The following is a 25,593-nucleotide window of genomic DNA, read 5'->3' on the forward strand; positions in this document are numbered from 1 at the left end:
TCCACAGGGGCTCTAAAGGATGTAGGAAGGACGATGCTGTGGCCTAGGCCTTATTTGTTTTGACCGTGGTCCACAGGGGCTCTGAAATTGGTTCAAGGAAGGAAAATAGGATAGGGGTAATGTACAGGCTTACTTTTAATAATGGTCGACCCGTCAACAAAGACATAGGCCAACGGCTGGATCTTATACTGCTGATGTTGATATTGGCTTTCTCATAAATTGGTAAACATTTTAAGTAACTATCAGGATAGCAGTAAGAAATATAAAACTAACCATTAAGCATCCAAGGCCTGGGCAGCTCGCGAGGTAGACGGCAGGGGCTGGGGCCGAGATGTGGCATCTGTTTCAGTCTCGTCGGCCGGCACGCTCGCCGGTTGTCGCTCGGGGTCCTCTACACTGTCCGTCGACACGGTGTCCTGCTCGCCGGGCTGGGGCGCTCGGCGCAACTGGTCGTGGGCGACTTTACGAGGGCGCCCTCTGCCGGTCACTCGCTTGATGATGTACCGATCGTTGTCCAGGATTCTGCATACTTCATATGGCTCACTGTATTTGAGGTCGAGGGATGTCTGGTTACGAGGATTGTTCTTGACGAGTACGTAGTCGCCTCGTTGAAATGGGCGCAATTTCGCCTTGCCTCTGTCGAAGCGTTGCTTGTTGTATTGCGCCGCATCAATCATTTTCTGTCGTACGTGTTGCTCGAGCAGATCAAAATCTATGCATTCGTTCTCAATATTCACCAACCTTAGTAACTCTGGCGGTATGCAATGTTGTCGGCGGGTCAGGAGAGTGAGCGGAGCTACTCCTGTCACTCGATGTGGCGTGCAGTTGAAAGCGAGCTGTAAAGCTTCCAGCGCCGTCTGCCAGTCTTGAGTACTGTAGTTTTTGATCATGGTAAGGGCATTTTTCAATGTGCCCATGACCCTTTCGACCTGTCCGTTTGCTCGGCTTGTTCCTGGCGCAGTTGAATGCACGTCAATCCCTATGCGGTCAGTGTAGACTTTGAACTCGCCGAGAAACTCCCGACCGCCATCAACCACCACTTGTACCGGGGTGCCAAACAGGTGAATGACACGCTTGAGTGCCGCGAGTGTACTGCTCGGGCTCTTGTCATTGGAATAGCTCAGTAATATGTATTTCGTGAATGCGTCAATAGCAACAATTACGTACTCATTTTGTCCTTCGGAGTTCCTCGTACCCAATTTTCCTGTGATGTCCATATGAATGACCTGGAACGCTGCCGTGGGTTTCTGGATCGGATGGAGCTGCGCTTGTATAGAACCAGATGGTCCTTTCGAGGTTCTACATATAACACAATTGTCTACAAAACGTCTAACAGCCGAGTTCATCTTGTCAAACCAGTACGTTTCTCGTAGCTTCTGCAGAGTTTTCTCCCATCCTGGGTGCTGCAGTGTCACGTGGAAGGAGTTTATCAAGCTCCACTGGAAAGACTTAGGCACTACAATTGGTTTATGTATGCCGAGTATAGGATCTGTGAGCATTTTCTTAAGTATGCCATCTTCCATGACATAGCCTTCGATGGAATCGCCAGATGTTATACTCTCCATCATTGGGCGTAGCACGTCGTCGCGGTGCTGCTCAATCTGCAGCCATTCCATATCTCGAGTCATAACGTTAACTGACATCTCGCTGCAAGGGTTTCTACTGAAAAAGTCTGCGTGCTGTAATCGCTCACCTTTCCTATACTCCACCTCGAATTCGTAGTTTTGCAAAAACGCCCACCACCGATGGATTCGCGGAAGCAAGTCCTTTTTGTTTTTGGAGGCCTTGAGAGCATTACAGTCGGTTATCACCTTGAATTTTCGGCCGTAGAGGTAATGCCGAAAATGCTTAATTGCTCTTACGACCGCCAACGTTTCAAGTTCGTAAGAGTGGTAGCGGCTCTCGGCGTCGGTGGTGCGCTGGCTCATGTACGCGACTGGATGTTGGCGACCCGCGAATGTCTGCACTAACACTGCCCCGTAGCCGATGCTGCTGGCGTCCGTGTAGAGTTCGATGGGTGCGTCTTCCTGGAATAGCGTAAGGGTAGGCGCAGTAGACAGATGTTTGACAATATAATCCCTAGCTTCGTCATGCCTTTCGTTCCATTCCCATGTCGTATCGTTCTTAGTGAGTTCATATAAAGGCGCCATAACTCGCGAGAAGTTGGGAATGAAACGTCTGAAATATCCAGCCAGGCCATTGAATTGTCTAACTTGTTTGACAGTTTTCGGGATTGGTGCCTTCGTTAAAGCCTCCACCTTTCTTGGGCTAGGGCTGACCTGCCCGTCGGCAATTATATTGCCCAAGTACTCGATGGAGCGTTTAAAGAAGGCGGTTTTATCAACGTTAATAGAAAAGCCAGCTTCTTGTAGAGCAATCAATATTCGTTCAATATGGGATAAGCCCTGATCAAAATCTTTACACTTTGAGAGCACATCATCGACATAGACCTGGCACACTTGGTCTGGTGAGCTCGTGAGGTGAGCGAGAGCCCTATTAATGCAGCGCTGGTAGACTGACACTGCGTTGCAAAGTCCAAATGGCATAGTTAGGTATTCATATAAACCATCGGGAGTTACAAAAGCAGTCTTTTCAATTGATCCCTCCGAAATAGGTATCTGATGAAACCCAGCTGCCATGTCAATTGTGGTGAAATAAATACCCCCGGCCAGTTGGTCTATTTGGTCTGAGATTATCGGTAAGGGATAATGGTCCCTGACGGTATTCCTATTTAACTCTCGGTAGTCTACACACATACGATCTTTGCCGTTTTTCTTTTTAACTATAATTATTGGGCTTGCAAAAGGAGATTTACTTTCCCGAATTATTTTATGCTCAAGCAATTCGTTAACGATATCGCGAACTTTTTCCCGTTCAACTGGACTAAGCCGATAGGGCCTACGCTCCACTGTCTTACTTTCGTCCTTTAATCGAATCTCTAGCTCACCCGTATTAACTCGCGTATGCGGGTAGCCATGAATAAACAAGTGTTCGAACTTGTTCAACAATATTTTTAACTCGCTAATCTGATTGTCATTGGTTAAGTCACAATCTAATTTGCCAAATTTTGGGCTTTGAGATCGCATGTGGTAAATGATCGGTTGATGAACCAGCATTGCACCTCGTGAATTTACAACAACGCTTAGGTTCGTATTTTCTATCAAATTAATGCCTATCAAAATATCAGAGCTCACTTCAATATCGGAAACGACGTGAAACTCTAGTTCTACGCGCAAGTTGTCGACTATGCAAACTGTTGTTAATGTTGAAAGCGAGACAACCGTAAATTGACCGAGAGCTTTCAAATAGCTAACCCTATCAACGCGTTTTCCCGGCAACTTTGCAGCTACAGATTCACGAATGACTGAACATTCGGCTCCACTATCAAAAATCGCATTAATTTTGAAACCTCCTATAACAACTGGCATCGCATTTAATTTTGACGTCCCCACACAATTGACATTAGAAACAACTGCACGTTCTCGCTTGTAACACGTTTGATAAGTATGACCCAACCTTGAACAAAACGTACATGTCGGTCTACCAACACCTGGAGGAGTAGTTTTACCATCCTGTTGTCGCGGCTGAGGGCCTTCAGGTTTGTCGCGGTATCGGCAATCACGCGTATCGTGACCCGACCTTTTACAGATTTGGCAAAAGCTCGGTGTCTTATCAAAACGTGGGCGCTTTGCGACACTCTGATGCGGTATCGATGCATTGGGATGAGGACGTTTAACACTTTTTATAGATGAGGCCACTGAAATAAGTTCTGGGACAGACGTAGCTCGCGCATTTAACAGTTCGATTCTCAGGCGCTCATCCCCAATGCAACCGATAACAGCCTCAACCGCGTCATCATTCGACAACTTATCTTTAGTAATACGTCTCCATAAAACCCAAGCTTGTGATAAGAACTGAGCGATGTCTTTAGAATTATCGTAAGTATGTTCTCTAAAACGCACAACATCGCGTGAATATCGGTTTTCCGGTTCAAAAGTCGAAATTAAAACATCACGCAATTCTTGCCACGTGGTGGTGGACACCAGCCAATTGTCAACCCACAACCTTGCGCGACCCTTAAGCAAACTACCAGCCTTCATCCGGACTTCATAATCGCTCAGGTTGTAAGTTTCCATAGCTGTGGTCACATGTTGACACCATTCTCTAACCCCAACATTAGCGTCTGGATCGTATGACGGCAAAAACACGTCATTTATTCTCACTTTTGAAATATCTGATTGCGACGTCATACGATCCGACACGTGTTTCATCATTTGCAACATCTGAGTGAAAAAATCAGCCGGCACCCCATCAACAGAAGTGTTCATATTTTTGTTAACCGAGCCAGAAGGGCGAGCAGAAGTGGGAGGTGATCCCACTTCTGATGACGGCGCACCGACCTCCGGAGAATTTTTGGAAAAGGTGACGTCAGATAAACTGACGCCACCAACTCCATCACAAGGCTCACTCATCGCAAACGAAACCAAATTATAGTTTAACACTATTTAATTACAACACTTCGCCTAGCACTTATATACACACTTAAAAATAACCTTAAAATAATGCAACAGTATGTACTCACAGAGCGTCTGGTCGCAGCCGAGGCGCAGCACAGAAAGAAAGTCTTTCCGTCTTGATTACAAGCCGCCACCCCGAAAACAAAAACGGTGGCTCCCTCTTGTCAAGTCGGAAATTACTTCAAATTCACAAATTATTAAAACGCAAACTCACTACATTTTCCAAACTTGATAGTTCGGTGGCTCCCTCTTGTCAAGACGGAAATTACTTCAAATTCACAAATTATTAAAACGCAAACTCACTCTAAATTTTCCAAACTTGATAGTTAAATCACAAATTAATTTAAACAACTAATTTAGGTCACTAACTAAATCTAAAGTTGAATCTATCCTTACAAACGTAATCACGTGGTATCGTTTCCGCGTATTACAAAATCTGGCAGAGTTCCTTAAAACATTAATCTTAACCAAACATCGTGTTAAACAAGTAGACGTCGCTTAAAAATCAAGAAATGAATTTAGCAAATGATTAAACATTCCTCTGAAGACGAATGGTAAATGCAACGTTATCGTTTGCTGCCCAAGTGACAGCAAACCATAACATTGCATTTTGCTTAAATTAACAATCAGTCTGAAATATATTTACTACACGTGTGATAATTACAATCTATAATTACGCCGCATGTTAAATTAGGAATTAATCTTGATTGATTAATTATTTTTCCATATAATTAGAGTGGTGCGTCGACATATACTTTTATAATCACAAATTTCGCCAAGACTACACTATAAAAAATATTAACAAAGACAAACAATATTCAATTTATTCTCAATTTGACAACAGACGTCAAGCACAAAAGTTTGACAATAAATAGTATGCATGCGTGTGTGCGTCATATACATGGTATGTAGTGTGTGTAATGTTTTCTTTATTGATTTAATGTATCTTTTATGCATTATTTAAAAAAAATTATTAGCATTGTGCACTTCTTCTCTATATTCTCTATAAGTGTGGAAAATTTCATACGTCCTCCGTCCGCGCAATTTTCGTAAAAAGGGATACAAAGTTTTTGCTTCACGTATTAATATATAGATATATCGTCATTGTTTAATTACTTTTTTTATAATATTTCCTTTTACATTGAATTACGACAATTGTATGTTCATAAAAGTTTTTCGAACAAAACATCAGGCGTGAAGTTTACGTCATAGGTTGTATTGTGGCGTTTTTCAATTACGCTTCACGCTTACATCCACCGGTCGAGTACGTGTATATTAAATACTAGCGACCCGCCCTCGCTTCACTTCGGAACATTAAAACATACATGAAACCAAAAAAAAAAAAAAAAATTAAAAAAAAAGTAGCCTATGTTCATCAGGGACAATGTCGGCTTCTAATGGAAAAATAATTTTTCAAATCGGTCCAGTAGTTTCGGAGCCTATTCGAAACAAACAAACAAACAAATCTTTCCTCTTTATAATATTAGTATAGATTATAGTATAGAAGTATAGATATACATATAGAATATGTATACTTCTTTGTTTTAATGAAAAAATTAAAATAATCAAAACATACAGGCTAGAGATTTGAAACAGAATAGAGTCCCGGACGTGTGATCGTTCAGTGTCGAACGAAAATAAACGTTATGATTAGAGTTAAACAGGTTATTAGAAAAAGCATTGGCGTTGTCGACGTGGAGTTTAGATTTTTGATACGCCTTTAAATAGTGACCAAGTGCGAACTGGATCCTTATTCATGAATTTAGTTCATTCGTTTATCGATGCAAAACTGCTATAGTGATTGCCAAATCGAGATAACGTTCGACAAAAAAACAAACAAGATTTTTATGTATGTGGCTGAATAAGTGCATTCCGGGAAATAATACAGTAATTAAGTGTAGATATTTACACTAAATTTATAATACTAGAGCACAGAAAAAAAAAATAGCCGATCAAATAATAGTTGTCAACGCAAAAAATATTCACTTAACATTTAAAGAAAAAACACCGCTGAAACGAATTCTTAGAACGGAACTTTAACGGCCGTCTGGTGTAGTGGTAAGTGACATGGTCACTACACAAGGGGGTCGCGGGTTCGAATCCCGCAAAGGGAAGATATTTATTTGATAAATATAAACTGGGCTGGGCGGCGTTCGGCAAACTGCGTGGAAACTTTTCATCGCACATCCCACAGTGCCTGAAAACGAAAGTTTTTAACCAGTGCGTCCTACAGGTAATGACTTACGGAGCCGAAACGTGGACACTCACAGTACGGTTGGTCCGTCAGCTCAAAGTCGATCAGCGAGCCATGGAAAGAGTCATGCTCGGAGTTTCTCTGAAGGATAAAATCCGGAATGAGATTATTCGACAGAGAACTAAAGTCATCGACATAGCTCAAAGAGTCAGCAAGCTGAAGTGGCAGTGGGCTGGCCATATATGCCGTAGGACTGACGATCGCTGGAGCAGACGGGTTCTCGAGTGGAGACCGCGCAGCGGAAGACGTAACGTGGGACGCCCCTTGGCTAGATGGTGCGATGACCTCCGCACGGTGGCCGGCAAGAAGTGGATGAGGAGAGCCGCAGACCGGGCTCAGTGGTGTGGATTGGGAGAGGCCTATGTCCAGCAGTGGACGACTGTGGGCTGTTGATGATGATGAAATGTCTTTTCCAGGGTTATGGATGTATGTTAAATATATGTATGTGTATAATAAAAATCTTACATTTATTTCCGTTATCTGGTACCTGTAACACAAGTTCTTTACGAACTTATCACGGGACCAGTTAACGTGGCGTGATTGTTAGTAAAATATTTATATTTATTTATTTATATTTAGAAATAAAAGTGTTCAATTCTAAAACAACAGAATTTTAAACGTATACAGAAATGAATCATAAATCAAGTATGATGTAATAGTCAAACCCCGACGGTGGGTAATTACGTCAAAAAAATCTTTGTTTGATCAGACTCAAACATCTGGATGTTGTTACAGAAGTTCATATAATAAAATATTATGATGAAAAAATATGTTAAGTCCTTTTGTATCGGCCGCTTCGGACTGATTCGTACAACGCACCAGTCATCTTGATACTTGAATTCTGAATAATGATTAAAAATGTATAATGAATAAGCTAAATAATTTTCCGATTTATTTTTTTCATGACCGAAACACGGCCTGCGCCCGTAGACATCACAACGTGAATTCCACTACTCATTTTAAGAAATCAGACTATTGTTTGACGCTTTTCTTATATAGAGGCTTAAAAAGCGAATGCATAACTATGTACTTCGAGGCAGAAATAGGTAGAATCATGCTTCTACGTGCGGGCTTACAATATACCACGAAGTTACTCATTAAGTGTGGGTTTTGTTTTGAAATTATAATTTGCGTAATTACTGGTGTTAGGACTTATGAGTCCGCGCGAATAGGTACCATCGCCCTGCCTATTTCTGCCGTAAAGCAGTAATGCGTTTCGGTTTGAAGGGTGGGGCAGCCGTTGTAACTATACTGAGGCCTTAGAACTTGTATCTCAAGGTGGATGGCGCATTTACGTTGTAGATGTCTATGGGCTCCAGTAACCACTTAACACCAGGTGGGCTGTGAACTCGTTCACCCATGTAATCAATAAAAAAAATATTATTATTTTTTATGATTGATGTATTACTGGTGGCCCGGAGGCCTTTCCAGTTTCACCAGGAGGAGCGGGATTCGCCAACAGCTGCCCGAGCGCCTCCCAAGGAGACCTAACAACTCAAGAGCAGCTGCTTCACGAATGAATCTACTACCGGATCGGAATCGCGTGAGAAGATCCGGCCAGAAACTCAGCGGGCGGATATTTAGATCATGTTACACGTACGGTTACCGGGGGTCCCTAAGCTGCCCCTATTCAATTCAAATCAAATCAAATCAAATCAAAAAAAATGTTATTCAACATAAATGAAAGTACATACTTGTTGAACGTCAAAAGAACTACCGCCAATTCACAAGAACTAGCCTCCGTCCTGAGAAGAATTGGCAAGAAACTCAGCGGGCATGTCTTTTTTTTTTACATATAAAATTATTATTTATTTATTTTTTAATATTAGATTTTTTTTAAATATGAATTTTTTACACTGAGTATTATAACGTAACAATTACTACAATATTGAAATGCCTGGAGCGAACAACTCATTCCCACTTTGTGCAATCTTCTAGATAATCATTGACTTTATAGTAAGCAATTTATTAGAGATATTATTAGAGCTGAAGGTGTCTAATGCAAGTGTTATTAGTTCTGATGGATCCGTAAGGACGTCCTAGGTCATCGTGTAAGTCAACGTTCCTCACGAACTAAGGAGCTCCGACTGCTAGCCTGCAGATGCGCGATTGTAGGGTTTGGAGGGTGCCTATATGTATGCGAGCCGCCTGAGCGAACACCACACTCGCGTAAGTCATGACGTATCTACTTAATTTTTACTATCATACATAATTTCAACACCGTGGAAGTCATTTTACTGGTTACCTCTTGAGAGTCCGCACGGGTAGGTACCACCACCCTGCCTATTTCTGCCGTGAAGCAGTAATGCGTTTCGGTTTGAAGGGTGGGGCAGCCGTTGTAACTATACTTGAGACCTTAGAACTGATATCTCAAGGTGAGTGGCGCATTTACGTTGTAGATGTCTATGGGCTCCAGTAACCACTTAACACCAGGTGGGCTGTGAGCTCGTCCACCCATCTAAGAAAAAAAAAATGGGATATTTGGATATTGGCCTACTCACATTGCGAGTACGCTGGACGTGTTTTCTTTTAGAACACTACGTCGCCCAAAACACGTCATCTCGGATCCTCCCGATCCACTAACGGTGCTTCTAGGTACTTCAAGCACCGGTCACCGTTCTCGTCGAACCCGTCGCTTGCGACGAAGGGCTCGACGAGTAAATTAACTCTCAGACACAGCCCACTGAGTTTCTCGCCGGATCTTCTCAGTGGGTCGCGTTTCCGATCCGGTGGTAGATTCTGCGAAGCACGACTCTTGCTAGGGTTCGTGTTAGCATCGTCGTTAGGTTTGAGCCCCGTGAGCTCACCTACTAGTTAAGGTTACGCTGGAAGAATAGCCTCTCTAGGCTACCAGACTAGGAAGGAAAAAAAAAAAAAAAAAAATTGCTCTAAATGTATGTGTAACATTTCTGTTTGATTTTGCTGTTGATCCAATTTGTAAGATATTACAAAAGAAATGCACCGTTTACAATATTAATCGAGACACCATTCACATTATTATTCTGTCTGCCTTGAATCAATTTATTCACATCAGTCGATTCAATTATTGTTTTGCTAACTAGATGTAGACAAATGCAAATAAACTGGACTCGCAACCTATATTTGAACGGCCGTCTGGTGTAGTGGTAAGTGACATGGTCACTACACAAGGGGGTCGCGGGTTCGAATCCCGCCAAGGGAAGATATTTGTATGATAAATATAAATGTCTTTTCCAGGGTTATGGATGTATATTAAATATATGTATGTGTATAATAAAAATCTTACATTTATATCCGTTATCTGGTACCTGTAACACAAGTTCTTTACGAACTTATCACGGGACCAGTTAATGTGGCGTGACTGTTAGTAAATATTTATTATTATTATTTATTATTATTATTTATTATTATTATTTATTATTATTATTTATTATTATTATAGCCGTATGCCATTATACCCAATTAACTGATGATGTATATCGTCAGTGTATTTCAATGGATTATTCATATTTTTGTATTTTTCCGAATCAATTTTAAGCATTCGTTACTAAAGCAATTTTAAAAGAAAACATTTTTTGTTTTCCTTTTAAATTTGCGTATGCTTACGGTTTTTTTTATTTTTTTTTTATTACTTAGATGGGTGGACGAGCTCACAGCCCACCTGGTGTTAAGTGGTTACTGGAGCCCATGGACATCTACAACGTGAATGCGCCACCCACCTTGAGATATAAGTTCTAAGACCTCAGTGTAGTTAAAACGGCTGCCCCACCCTTCAAACCGAAACGCATTACTCCTTCACGGCAGAAATAGGCAGGGCGGTGGTACCTACCCGCGCGGACTCACAAGAGGTCCTACCACCAGTACCGGACTTATCTATAATTGATTATTATGAAGCAAGCTTTTCAATGAATAAGTGAAGCTTGTTAAAGCTACGTTACGCTGATTTCTACAATATGAACTATTGTACCGCACGTACAGATAATAAAAAAGAACATTGGGAACATCGGGTCTTTAGCGTCTATTACGGTAGTCATAGACATTTTTTTAGTTAAACTACCAGCTACTAAGTCCCTTAAACTACCAACGATTGCTGGTAGCTTAAGAGACTATTCCAACTACTCGCAGAGTTGACTAAGTCGTATTGACCAATGCGTACTATACTACCCATATGCTCCATCAATAGTTTATTTTTTTTTATTTTTTTTTATTGCTTAGATGGTTGGACGATCTCACAGCCCACCTGGTGTTAAGTGGTTACTGGAGCCCATAGACATCCACAACGTAAATGCGCCACCCACCTTGAGATACAAGTTCTAAGATCTCAAGTATAGTTACAACGGCTGCCCCACCCTTCAAACCGAAACGCATAACTGCTTCACGGCAGAAATAGGCAGGGCGGTGGTACCTACCCGCGCGGACTCACAAGAGGTCCTACCAAGAGGCACTCCATTTTAATATCGAAAAATATTGTACAATGTATTGGCGCCAAAACGAGAAAACTCAATGAGCAATCATATCAAAATGACAGATTCCAAATTCAAATGTAATATTTAGTTTATTTTTAATTGTAACAGTATTTATGGCCAGACTAAGTATATAGCTTAAGGAGAATGGACGTCAGACAGCCGACCGGTATAACCGGGCGACTCCAGAATAATTATACGTACCTATTCATTTCTTTGTTTCTTTGTATATTGACAACTTTACAGGAGCGCCATTTGAAGATTAAAATTTGGAAAAAATATCATTTAAAAAAAAGACTTCTTCAGCTACATGTTTGAATGGAGTAAACATAATTGAAGTTCAATTAAAAACATCGAACTGTTGACGCTAGTCTATACTAATATATAAATCTACAGTGGTTTTTACGGATGTTCCGTTATAACTACTGAACCGTGCATCCGATTGACTTGAAACTTGGTATCCATGTAGAAAATACATGTACTTAATGGATAGGCTAATATTTATATGTTGGACTCCCTAATAATAATGACAATAAATCATAATGTTAATGTTTTTAAATACAAGGTCAAACAATTTTATCTCTCATCAACCGAATGATCATGGTTCTGTACTCTTCGTATATACGAGTGTTACTGTGTTACTTATAATGTTTTGTATTCAAGTTTAACAATATTTGCTATGTGTATGTGCATTACTATAATTCTCATGTTGTATTTGTTATTTTAGTTATGTGTTATTTGTTCTACACACACTCATCACTTTTAATTATTATTCTCATAATCCTCTCGCAGGTCTGCTGGAAGAGATTTCTTAAAGAAATATGCAGCGCCTTTGTACATAATTTTCCTATTACTCTGTACTATGTCTTCTTTTCTGTGTGTACATAAATAAATAAATTAATTAATTAATTAAACCAAATAGTATTTCACGCCTTGATATGACATTTGCAAAGTCCGAACAAAAGTGATCTGTAGAAGTCGCGACCCTCAGCACTGAGGAACATGATATAAGAAAGCGGTAGGCAGCGGCTTGGCTCTGCCCCTGGCATTGCTGAAGTCCATGGGCGACGGTAACCACTCACCATCAGGTGGGCCGTATACTCGTCTGCCTACAAGGGCGAAAAAAAAAATAAGAAAGAAACAAAATTTTACAAGTTGCAGTTTGTATTAAGCACAGGGTGTATAAACAAATAAATAATTATAAATACTAGAGGTCCCGCAGTAGTCGAAATTCGACTATAATTAATTGGAATTGTAAGTTTGTACACTACTATGATTGTATTTTATACTTCTATAATCACAAATTTCGCCAAGACTATACTATAAAAAATATTAACAAAGACAAACAATATTTAATCTATTCTCAATTTGACTACAGACGTCAAGAACAAAAGTTTGATATGATTAAATAGTATGCATGCGTGTGTGCGTCAAATACATGGTATGTGGTGTGTGTAATGTTTTCTTTATTGATTTAATGTATCTTTTATGCATATTTTTAAAAAAATATTAGCATTGTGCACTTCTTCTCTATATTCTCTATAAGTGTGGAAAATTTAATACTCATCCGTCCGTGCAATTTTCGTAAAAAGGGATACAAAGTTTTTGCTTCACGTATTAATATATAGATTTACTAACAATCACGCCACGTTAACTGGTCCCGTGATAAGTTCGTAAAGAACTTGTGTTACAGGTACCAGATAACGGAAATAAATGTAAGATTTTTATTATACACATACATATTATATTTAATGTACATCCATAACCCTGGAAAAGACATTTTATATTTATCATAAAAATATCTTCCCTTGGCGGGATTCGAACCCGCGACCCCTTTGTATAGTGACCATGTCACTTACCACTACACCAGGCGGCCATTAAGTGTAAAAATGTAAAAATTCCTATAGGGGTCTTCCAATAACGGTCACAATATAGTTGTCCGAAACTTGGATTCTAAGATTACTCTTATAAATGTCTTAAAAAGCGCTACAGATTTATGTCGGGGTTTACCAATTCTATAATAGCCACGGCTAGAAGCTATTATTCCAGTCGAGACCGAAATAGACCATTGAAGTCGTCGCGGCCTAAAGGATAAGACGTCCGTTGCATTCGTATGAAGCGATGCACCGGTGTTCGAATCCCGCAGGCGGTTACCAATTTTTCTAATGAAATACGTACTCAACAAATGTTAACGATTGACTTCCACGGTGAAGGAATAACATCGTGTAATAAAAATGAAACCCGCAAAATTATAATTTGCGTAGTTACTGGTGGTAGGACCTCTTGGGAGTCCACACGGGTAGGTACCACCACCCCGCCCATTTCCGCCGTGAAGCATTAATGCGTTTCGGTTCGAAGGGTAGGGTAGCCGTTGTAACTATACTGAGACCTTAGAACTTATATCTCGAGGTGGGTGGCGCATTTACGTTGTGGATGTCTATGGGCTCCAGTAACCACTTAACATTAGGTGGGCTGTGAGCTCGTCCACACATCTAAGCAATAAAAAAATAAAAAAAAAATCTTAAATGAAATCGCAGTGTGGTTTCTTATTCGTATTCTCGGGATATTATGCTCCGAACACATAAAAGTCAAACACACCAATTAAACAATATATATAATGTAATATGTGTAAAATGTTCTATTATAAAGTAAAAAGAGTAAACAAGTCGCTAGGCACTACAAGACACAAATTAAAACTAAAATTATAATACGTTTTACAATCAACTTAAATCGACGCGCGCGAATCCCATAGCATGACGTCACGGGACACCTGCGCGTTCGGGAACTCCGATCGCATCCGATGACGCCCGAGTGCGACCGAGTGTTGCACGCTACAGCAATTTTAAAGTAAAGCAACTTCGCCGTCATTCAGGGCATTACTGCTTCACGGCATAAATAGGCATGGTCGTGGTACCTACCCGTACAGACGCATAAGACGCCAGTAAACGAATTACCTAAATATTACACCAAAATAAATAAATAATAGTTTAAAAAAAAACTAACAAAATACGCTTTTATAGAAAATCCAACTAAAAAATAGAAAATAAATTTTAATAAATTTTAATTAAAAATAGTGTAAGAAAAAATGATTTTATTGTAAAAAATCGTGGGGCGCTTTTCGGGATATTATTAAAATAACCCTTCTACTCATATCTGTTCATAAAATATTTATAACTACTGACACCATGCACCCCACGCTTTTTTTACAATAAAATCATTTCAATCAATTCAAATGTTAGTTTTTTTAAACTATTATTTATTTATCATTTTTTAGTTGAATTTCAATTTTTTCAATATATATTTTTTCTAATTTTTTTTTAAATATTGAATTGTCATGGGTCCTTAATAAGTATACCAAATTTCGAGTTAATCCGACGTTTTGAAGGGGTTCAAAATCAAAGATTACGTTACATACATACGTCTGAAGCTTTTTTTTGATGAGTGGACAAGCTCACAGCCCACCTGGTGTTAAGTGGTTACTGGAGCCCATAGACATCTACAACGTAAATGCGCCACCCATCTTGAGATATAAGTTCTAAGGGTCTCAATTATAGTTACAACGGCTGCCCCACCCTTCAAACCGAAACGCATTACTGCTTCACGGCAGAAATAGGCAGGGTGGTGGTACCTACCCGTGCGGACTCACAAGAGGTCCTACCACCAGTAAAGCTAATAAAAGCGTATTAAAAAAAACTGTAGTTAAACAAAAATCAATAAATTTAACTGCCTACGACGGCCATTACCCGTGAAGTGCTCTAGAAATGCCGTGCTAAACAAAAACAAAAAACTATTGATACAGCCTTCTGAGCTCGAAATAATTGATACCGATGTTATTAATATTATTGATACATCGAAGCGGCTTAAGGAAGTAAATGCCTATATAAACGCATTCGCAATTGCAAACTTCATACCGGTAATTCAAGATTTTTTTTAAAGATCACCTTTCACAACTAAAGCTCGACTTTAGTTTTCATTGTGTTTTTGACGTGACAACGTCTTATAATTCGATGGAGCCGGCTGCACGCACGAATAAACATGACTCATGCGGCGTTACTTCACTCTGAGGCGTTCCATTTAAGGCTTGAAGTGCAAGCAAGAGCGCGCAACAAGCGACAAAGAGGCACAATCGGCCTCCGCGTTTGGCAGCGTTCGACATCTGTCTCTCTCCTACTTGAGTGAGCGATGCATCCGCGTGGACAGCTGCTATACAATAATACATTTACATGTTTTCGCCAAGTATGAAGTTCAGTAAAAAGTGAATGCGGTGTCAATTGTTTATAGCAACGATAATTGCGATAACTGAAAAATGAAACCAATCCATCAGTATTTTCTTATGACGTTGTCGTTATGTCGTTCTTATGACGTTCAACTATCGTCAGTAAACCGACTTTACAGACAACCGACTTTTTTTCCCACCTATTCTTGTAACCTCGAGGGGTTATTCTAGATTCGTCGAACTAGTAGGTGAGCTCACGTGGCTCAAACCTGACGACGTTACTAACACTAACCCTAGCAAGAGCCGTGCTTCGCAGAATCTACCACCGGATCGGAAACGCGACCCACTGAGAAGATCCGGCGAGAAACTCAGTGGGCTGTGTCTGTGGGTTAATTTACTCGCCGAGCCCTTTGTCGCATGCGACGGGTTCGACGAGAAGGATGACCGGTGCGTTGTGGACATCAAGTTCATCGCCTGTTAGCGTCGAAAACATTTTCTATACTTAGTCTTACTTTACTTTATTTTAAAGTCACATTAAACCCAAGTTGAAAATATTAGTAGCTAAGCAACAATGCACTATGAGAAGCTGAACATCGAATAATAATATCATTAATTATAATTGGGAACAAATCAAGTACTGTCATCCAGCACTCATATAAGATACCCTGTGTTTTTGATACCAGAATCTGATAAACATACTATGTTTAAATATATATATATTATATAGATGTTAATCACCCAGAGTGGTTGGTAAGAGAGTGTTCATTATGAATGTGGAAGGATATAGAAGAAGAGGTAGACCTAAGAAGAAATGGATGGATTGCGTGAAAGACGATATGGGTAAGAGGGGAGTGAGCGAAGAAATGGTATTTGATAGAAGAGTATGGAAGGAGAAAACATGTTGCGCCGACCCCAGGTGACTGGGAGAAGGGCAGGAGAATGATGATAGATCTTAACCACCCAAAGCAAAAAACCTGTTCATCAGGCAACGCTTGCCCGATGCGGGAGTCAAACCCACGACCCTCGGCGAAACAATCAGGGTCGCTAACTACTGCACCATCGAGACAGCTAATGATATGATTGAAAGATTTAAATGGCGATAAAGTACGATGTATTGTCTAGAAAATTCGCTTATGTTACCGCACCGATGGCGTATCAACTATTACTATATATAAATCATTGAATGACTAATAAATTACGGTTTTTATTGGAGAGAGATTTATTTTAAATATAATTAATTACATAGAACAATTGTACGTTTTTTATTACGTGTTTTTTCTACACGATCAATGCATAACTCATCTGACTGTAACGTCCATGGACTTCGATATCCGCTTAAAACAGTATTTCCCGAGCGCTATGACATGTCCTTCTTCAAACGAGGCTTGTGGAGAATGTTAAGCGGTAGGCAGCGGCCTGACTCGGCCCCTAGCATTCCTGAAGTCCATGGGCGACGGTAACCTCTCATTATCAGGGGGTTAATGGTAATAATAAGGTTATAACGAGGGGTTACCGTAGTTTTTTTTTAAAAAAAATTGTTTTTTTTATATTTTTTTTTTTGTTTTTTTTTATTTTATTTTTTATGTTTTTTAATTATTTTTTTAAGTTTTTTAAATTATTTTTAAAGTTTAAAAAAAAATGTTAAAGCTTTTAATTTTTTTTTTAAGTTTTTAATAATTTTTTTAAAGTTTTTTAATTATTTTTTTAATTTTTTTTAAAGTTTTTTAATTATTTTTTATGTTTTTTAAAACAACACTAATGTCTATCATTGAAAGTTTTTATAAACAATCAATATTAATTAATTTACAGGGTTATCTCTTGTGGTTTCTGTGGCGAATTGAATTTCCCTCCAGAATTTAAGTTCGGTGTGGCCTCTTCTGCGTACCAAATTGAAGGGGCGTGGAATGTTTCAGGTGAGTAATTAATATTAGGAGTATACGATACAATATACGCTTTTGTAGTGCATCCACAATGTTTGCTACATCTCACACCGATGACTTCTTTGCAATATTGCGTAAGAGAAGTGCATCGTTATTGCGTCGAGTCAGAGACAGTGGCAACAGTCTTCTGAAAATCGTATCGATCGAGGGACTGCTGATTAATAGCCTTTGCAGCAGGCACTTAGAAGGAAAAAAAAACAAATTTCTTGATATAAAATGTATGTAATGATAGTAGTACAGGATCCCTGGTACGGTTTTCATCACTTATTACTAACAAGCTGATTTTTCGTGAGTAGCTTCCTTTTGACTAGACGCCCAACTTTTTTCCTTACAGTAACGTTGATAAATGGTAGCTTACTAGAGGTAGCAAGGATAAAATATGTTGATTTCACGAATTTTAGATATTTATTACTAACCGATTTTTTCTTTGTTAATTATCGAGATAATTATCTAGATAACGTGAAAAAATATTTATCCTACAAAATATAAGGTTTTGTTAGGGAGTCCCCCTCTCCAACATTTATCATAAACAAGATCATAAAAAATAATTACTAACCAGCTGATTTTTTTTTATTGGTTAGCTAATATTTGCATAGTTTACCACCCACATTGTCCTACAAATTTATATATAGTTATATTATAGAATAGTATAGTTATGTGTTAGATTTTTAAAGTTACTAACATAGATTATAAGTAATTCTTACTAACAAAGTGTTATGGTTTTTAAAAAAAACTGAAATAAAGTGTAAATAAATAATATATAAATAAACCTTCTTTGAAAAGCGACAACATTCAGATTTGGTTTTGTTACTGAAATGCAACGATGAAGAGGCGAGGCGATGAAGACTTTTCGCATGTGTTTCGTGTGTACACATTTTTTTTCCTACATTAGCTGATAGCCTTGGAAAGCTATATCAGCGTAACCTTAACTAGTAGGTGAGCTCACGGGGCTCAAACCTGACGACGTTGCTAACACGAACCCTAGCAAGAGCCGAGCTTCGCAGAATCTACCACCGGATCGGAAACGCGATCCACTGAGAAGATCCGGCGAGAAACTCAGTGGGCTGTGTCTGAGGGCTAATTTACTCGTCGCGCCCTTCGTCGCAAGCGACGGGTTCGACGAGAACGGTGACCGGTGCTTGAGGTACTAAAAGCACCGTTAGTGGATCGGGAGGATCCGAAATGACGTGTTTGGGGCGACATCGACTGCTTTCCATTCTTTCCGCAGGATCGGGAATGTAGTTACCGGCGGCCACGATGAGAGGGTTCTCGTGTCGTGCCGCTTTATCGAAGTGGCGCATCGACGCCGACTGCATATACTTACTGATGGACTCTAAGTACAGGTCGTCATAGAGGTTGTGTACACAAGTGACTGTCAAACAGACCCGTCTCCAAGCTGCGATCTCTGACCTCGAGCTTACAAAGTTGTTGTCACGATGATGTCAAAATACCGAGTACAAGCTTGTATGCAGTTGGAACAGCGCCCCTAGCGGCAAACGAAGGCAAACGTTCCGACTCCATACAAATTTGAGTTAACTTTGAGTCCGGCCTCGCGTGGAGTACTGTTCCCATCTCTGGGCCGGGGCACCCAAATACCAACTTCTTCCATTTGACTCCATACAGAGGAGGGCCGTTCGGATTGTCGATAATCCCATTCTCACGGATCGTTTGGAACCTCTGAGTCTGCGGAGGAACTTCGGTTCCCTCTGTATTTTGTACCGTATGTTCCATGGGGTGTGCTCTGAGGAATTGTTCGAGATAATACCGGCATCTCGTTTTTACCATCGCACCGCCCGCGACCGGAGTAGAGTTCATCCATGCTACCTGGAGCCACTGCGGTCATCCACAGTGCGCTTCCAGAGGTCTTTTTGCCACGTACCATCCGGCTATGGAATGAGCTCCCTTCCACGGTGTTTCCCGAACGCTATGACATGTCCTTCTTCAAACGAGGCTTGTGGAGAGTATTAAGCGGTAGGCAGCGGCTTGGCTTTGCCCCTGGCATTGCTGAAGTCCATGGGCGACGGTAACTACTCACCATCAGGTGGGCCGTATGCTCGTCTGCCTACAAGGGCAATAAAAAAAAAACTTTTACGCTATCGAGAACGTTAAACAACTCGCACTAAGCACACTTGATTTGTATTTTTAACACGCTTTCATTACATTGGTATGTACGTTTTCTTGTATGTAACGAAATCTTTAAACTTCCACACGTATCAAGAACCGATGACTGTACAAATTTTTGAAGTGAAAACTTCTTTAGAATCGTTGTGATTTCAAACCGGACGCAACGGAAAAAACGACAGGTAAGAGACACAAATACAAAAATGTATAGGATGAAGCCAGCAAAGAATGAGACAGAAATATACATACTATTTAATACAGCGCCATCTGTGAGATTTTTTAATACTAACGTGTGTATGAAAGCTCTTTTAGTGAATTTTAATTTAGGATTATACGTGAAATTAAAATATCAATTCACAGAGGGCGCTACCTTACAATTATTTACTAATGACAACATTTTACATATACTTAAGACGTTTAGGATAATTGTATTTTAATTTTGGAAGGTTTCACTTCTACCACGTGTGAATTGCACACATTTTGTTTTTTTTTACTGCTTTTCTTATTGATAGATGAGGTCATGACCTTCCCGGTGTTGAGGGGTTACCGGAGTACATAGACAACAAAAAAACGAATTCCGCCAGTTCTAAGGCTCATTTTTACAGTACAACAACTGCCCCACCCTTCGAACCGAAGCAGATCACTGTTTCTCGACAGAAATAGGCAGGGCGGTGATACCTACCCGTACGGACTCACAAAACGTCTTACCACCAGTAATTACGCAAATTATAATTTAGCGGGTTTGATTTTTATTACACGATGTTATTCCTTCACGCGCTAATGTCGAGAGATCATTAAAGTCGTAAAAATGATAAATGAAATAGTCTGGACATTCAAGTCGCAATAACTAAGTACTTATCACTGCCTCTCTTTCCGCTGTTAAATACAAAAGGCGGAGATATGTTTCGACCTAATGACCCAACCCAATGATATCTTTTAGAAAAACCAGTTAATGTAATTATTAAATGAAATAGGGAATTCCAAAGTTATTCCATTTACCGAGAGAAATACAATCATTGAAATTTGTCACAAAATACATAACTCATATTTTTTTATAAACAGGTTGTTATATTCGAATGACATTACTGACCTTCGGTAGTCAGATAAAATAATCATATTAAGATGGAAAAAAGAAACTTTTAAAATCTCGTGTGGATCTAAAATAAACATGTTTTTATCTGTCTTGCCATTCTCAATTCAACTGACTTAATTTACAGATAAATCAGAAAGCATTTGGGATACCTTCACACGAGAGCATGCAGACATAATATCTGATCGAAGCAATGGCGACGTCGCTTGTGACTCTTATCATCTTTGGAGGCGGGACATTGAAATGCTTGTAGAACTAGGCGTACACTTTTATAGGTAAATATATTATTTTATTCATTAATCGCTCGCAATTTCTAAATATCGATTTATCGAAATAATTTGCACACCGCGAAAGGAATATGGAAGGTTGTCCGGTCACCGTCCCTGTCAAACCCGTCGCTTGCGACGAAGGGCTCGTCGAGTGAATTAACCCACAGACACAGCCCACTGAGTTTCTCGCCGGATCTTCTCAGTGGGTCGCGTTTCCGATCCGGTGGTATATTCACCTACACGTCAAGAGACTGAAATACCCTCTCAAGGCTATCAGCATAGGTAGGAAAAAAAAGGAAGAAAAGGGAAGGTTGCCCATGCGATGGACTGACTAAGTCAAGTCGACACGGTGGTAGATTCTGCGAAGCACGGCTCTTGCTAGGGTCCGTGTTAGCAACGTCGTCAGGTTTGAGCCCCGTCACCTACTAGTTAAGGCTACGCTGATATAGCCTCTCAAGGCTATGAGCTTAAATAGGAAAAAAAAAGAAAAAAAATCAAGTAGGCAGTTGGCGGTTGTTTGCATGAGTGTACCACGCTCACCACAATCCGCTAGAAGTGGCGATTAGGCGATAAGGCGCCTGACATCTGCCCACAGCAATGACACTGAATGACAACCACAACTACTCTGATAAGGACTGCACACCGCATTTTCCCTATCTTGACGCCGCATCATTTTACCTTAAAAAAATTATTAAATCACAATTTTTTTTTTTTTGCTTAGATGGTTGGACGATCTCACAGCCCAACTGGTGTTAAGTGGTTACTGGAGCCCATAGACATCTACAATGTAAATGCGCCACCCACCTTGAGATATAAGTTCTAAGGTCTCAGTATAGTTACAACGGCTGCCCCACCCTTCAAACCGAAACGCATTACTGCTTCACGGCAGAAATAGGCGGGGTGGTGGTACCTACCCGCGCGGACTCACAAGAGGTCCTACCACCAGTAAAGTAGTATTTTTTTGTTGTTGTTGTTAATGCACTGTCGATTGCACCTATAACTGAGGTGACGTCTGCCATTTTGTCAATTTGTCAATGTTCTGTATTGATGATCACTTTGTTGGTGCAACTTAATAAATAAATAGCTACGACTTCTATAAATGATTCATTGCGATAAATAAGCAAGCAGATATTAATGATATAATGTGTCCTTATTGTACTATTAGTAATAAGGAAGTAAGCTTTTTTTTTTATCCTTCAAGCTCTATCAAGCCGAGTTGATTGCACGCGACGAATCAGTCAGACCTCTTGCGTTTTGAATATAAACATTAAACATAAATTTATCGGTAATATAAACATTATGAATATAAACATTAAACATTAATTAATTTACTGGTGGTAGGACCTCTTGTGAGTCCGCGCGGGTAGGTACCACCGCCCTGCCTATTTCTGCCGTGAAGTAGTAATGCGTTTCGGTTTGAAGGGTAGGGCAGCCGTTGTAACTATACTGAGATGTTAGAACTTATATCTCATGGTGGGTGGCGCACTTACGTTGTAGATGTCCATGGGCTCCAGTAACCACTTAACATCGGGTGGGCTGTGAGCTCGTCCACCCATCTAAGCAAAAAAAAAAAAAAAATTATGATACTTATCGCATTAATCGTGCTATAGGCATAATTAAAACATTTTTTTTGTAGCAACTAGCAAAACAGTTGCAAAGTCCTTTCGTCCACCCATCAGAAGAAACAAGATAATCGACTTCACTAGAAACTATATTATCTGCTCCCTATTTTCAGGTTCTCAATATCCTGGCCACGAGTTCTGCCCACCGGTTTTCCAAACTACATCAGCGAAGATGGAGTTAAATATTATAATACTTTGATAAATGCGTTGTTGGAAAACGGAATAGAGCCCTTGGTTACTTTGTACCATTGGGACCTTCCACAGAGACTCCAGGACTTAGGTAAGTAGATTTGGTATTAAGTCTTATTGATTGCTCAACTGCTTTGTAAGTTTGTTTTCATAACAGACCAAACTTGTTTCTACTTCATGGTGGTTTGTATTTATTTATTGCTTAGATGGGTATGCAAGCTCACGCGCCACATGGTGTTTTGTGGTTAACAGAGGCCGGAACCTATATACACCAACAACCTAAATACCGCCATCTTCAGACATGAGCTATACGTCTCAGTTTTCTTATTACAACAGCGTCCATGAACAACGGAAATACGGCCACCTACCTCGAGACGCGACGCAGCGAGACGCCTGTTTCTGCCGTGAAGCAGCAATGCGTTTTGGTTTGAAGGGTGGGGCAGCCGTTGTAACTATACTTGAAAACTTAGAACTTATATCTCAAGGTGGGTGGCGCATTTACGTCGTAGATGTATATGGGCTCCAGTTAACCACTTAACACCAGGTGGGCTGTGAGCTCGTCCACCCACCCATCTAAGCAATAAAAAAAAGATGTAGACACAATAAGCCGTTCTGTCTCTTTTCATTGAAACTTCTCATGACACAGGAGGCTGGACGAATCCTCACATCGCAGAATGGTTCGAAAATTACGCCAGAACAGCCTTCGAGTTATTTGGCGACAGAGTGAAGACTTGGATCACGATTAATGAGCCTTTCGTCGTTTGCGACATGGCGTACAACACTGGTCTGGTGGCTCCTGGGATCATTGATCCTGAAATTGCACCATATCTGTGCAATAAATACACGTTGATGGCCCACGCGAGAGCCTGGAGACTTTACGATAAGGAGTTCAGACATAAATATCATGGTGAGTTAGCAGTAATGCATTTCGGTTTGAAGGGTCAGGCAGCCGTTGTACTGTAAAAACTGAGACCTTAGAACTTATATCTCAAGGTAGGTGGTAGCATTTATTTTGTAGACTAGCCGATCCGGCAGACTTCGTAGTGCTTCAATCGATAAATAAAAGACCTAAGCTCTTGTATAAAATAAACTTTAAACTAACAAAAGGAATCCGTCCGACGGGGGACATATCAAAGGAAAAACAAAATTGATAATTTTATTTAATTCCGAGCATTTTCACATTTATTTACCTTTTAAACCTTCTCTGGACTTCCGCAAATAATTCAAGACCAAAATTAGCCAAATCGGTCCAGCCGTTCTCGAGTTTTAGCGAGACTAACGCACAGCAATTCATTTTTATATATAGGTATAGATGTCTATGGGCTCCGGTAACCTCTTAACACCAAGTGGGTCGTAAGCTCGTCCACCGACCTAAGCAATATAGAAAATTTCTTTTTTTGCTGCAGACAATCGGTGGAGATCAACCTTGTATCAAGTACTCTTCGGAGACCTCATAATGTAAATGCTCACTTTGAGACATGAGGATGGATTTTTTTTACCGTTATAGGCAGATTAGCAAACGTCCCACCTGTGCACGATTACTGTCGCTCGAGGACATCAGCAATGCTAGAGTCATAGCCAAGCCGTTGCCTACCGCGGAGTATTCTCCGGAATGATCGTTTGAAGAAATACATGTCGTAGCGCTCAGGAGTTCATTTCAAAGCCGAATGGTGTGTGGCAAGATCTCTGGAAATGTACTGTGGAGGGTAGTGGTCCTATGTAGTTCCGATCCACTGTGCTTTTAGGTACCTCAAGCACCGGTCATCGTTCTCGTCGAACCCGTCGCTTGCGACGAAGGGCTCGACGAGTAAATTAACCCACAGTTTCTCGCCGGATCTTCTCAGTGGGCCGCGTTTCCGATCCGGTGGTAGATTCTGCGAAGTACGGCTCTGGCTAGGGTTCGTGTTAGCACCGTCGTCAGGTTTGAGCCCCGTGAGCTCACCTACTAGTTAAGGTTACGCTGATATAGCCTCTTAAAGCTCTCAGCTTAGGAAGGACAAAAAAAATGAGTTCTCAAAGCACTAACCATTAAATACACGGTTAAAATCAAAACTTATCTGCTATTCTGCTGCTTCATCCTAATTAGAATGTTCATTACGAAATCTCAACTTTACAGAACATATTTTATTGATTATCTTTAGAGTGTGCTTGTTACATATAGCAGCTGTTACTAGTTAGGAAAAAGAGAATTTGTTTCACTGTTAATTCCTGTTACTAGTTCGGAAATAATGATTTGTTTCACAGTTAGGTAATTCTTTTGGGATTTTTTTACAAATTTACCCAATAATAATAGCTATTTTACCACCCAAATTGCAGGTAAAATCTCCATCGCGAACCAATTGTTTTGGTTTCAGCCTCTTACTGATGAAGATAAAGAAGTCACTGAACTAGCATTGGAGAATTGTGTAAGTACCTTTAAATTGGGTAAGACAATATAGCCATACCGATGAAGAGTCAATTTTATTTTGTCACTCATTAATTATTCGTTTTTGTGAATTCTGGTTTTTTTTTATTGCTTAGATGGGTGGACGAGCTCACAGCCCAATGTTGTTAAGTGGTTATTGGAGCCCATAGACATTGACAACGTAAATGCCGTCACCCACCTTGAGATATGGGTTCCAAGGTCTCAGTATAATTACGACGACTGTCCCACCCTTCAAACCGAAACGCATTACTGCTTCACGGCAGAGATAGGCAGGGTGGTGGTACCTACCTGTGCGGACTCACAAGCGGTCCCACCACCACTAAAATCGTTCTTTCGCAGCTATATATGTTATATGGCCCACTTCGGGTTAAGCGTAAACGCCACTTATAAATACCATTTTGTGGTAATTTTTACCATTTGTTCCGTGTAGTTTTAATTTTTACAAGTGGTACAAGTTTCGGATATATATTCAACATATCTCTTCTATAATAGATTATTACAACATTAG

The 25,593-nt window shown here is 40.2% G+C and overlaps 1 protein-coding gene across 1 annotated transcript in view; it reads left to right on the forward strand.

Moving 5' to 3' along the window:
- Positions 1 to 25,593, forward strand: part of LOC101741245 (myrosinase 1) — a 39,484-nt gene that overhangs the window by 5,828 nt on the left and 8,063 nt on the right. The window contains exons 2-6 of the mRNA XM_004926139.5: positions 17,239 to 17,342; positions 20,708 to 20,855; positions 22,585 to 22,751; positions 23,307 to 23,567; positions 24,977 to 25,065. Coding sequence (XP_004926196.1) covers positions 17,239 to 17,342; positions 20,708 to 20,855; positions 22,585 to 22,751; positions 23,307 to 23,567; positions 24,977 to 25,065 — 769 coding nt within the window. The remainder of the gene's footprint in view (positions 1 to 17,238; positions 17,343 to 20,707; positions 20,856 to 22,584; positions 22,752 to 23,306; positions 23,568 to 24,976; positions 25,066 to 25,593) is intronic.

Source organism: Bombyx mori, chromosome 20 (genome assembly GCF_030269925.1).
Source record: "Bombyx mori chromosome 20, ASM3026992v2".
NCBI lineage: Eukaryota > Metazoa > Arthropoda > Insecta > Lepidoptera > Bombycidae > Bombyx > Bombyx mori.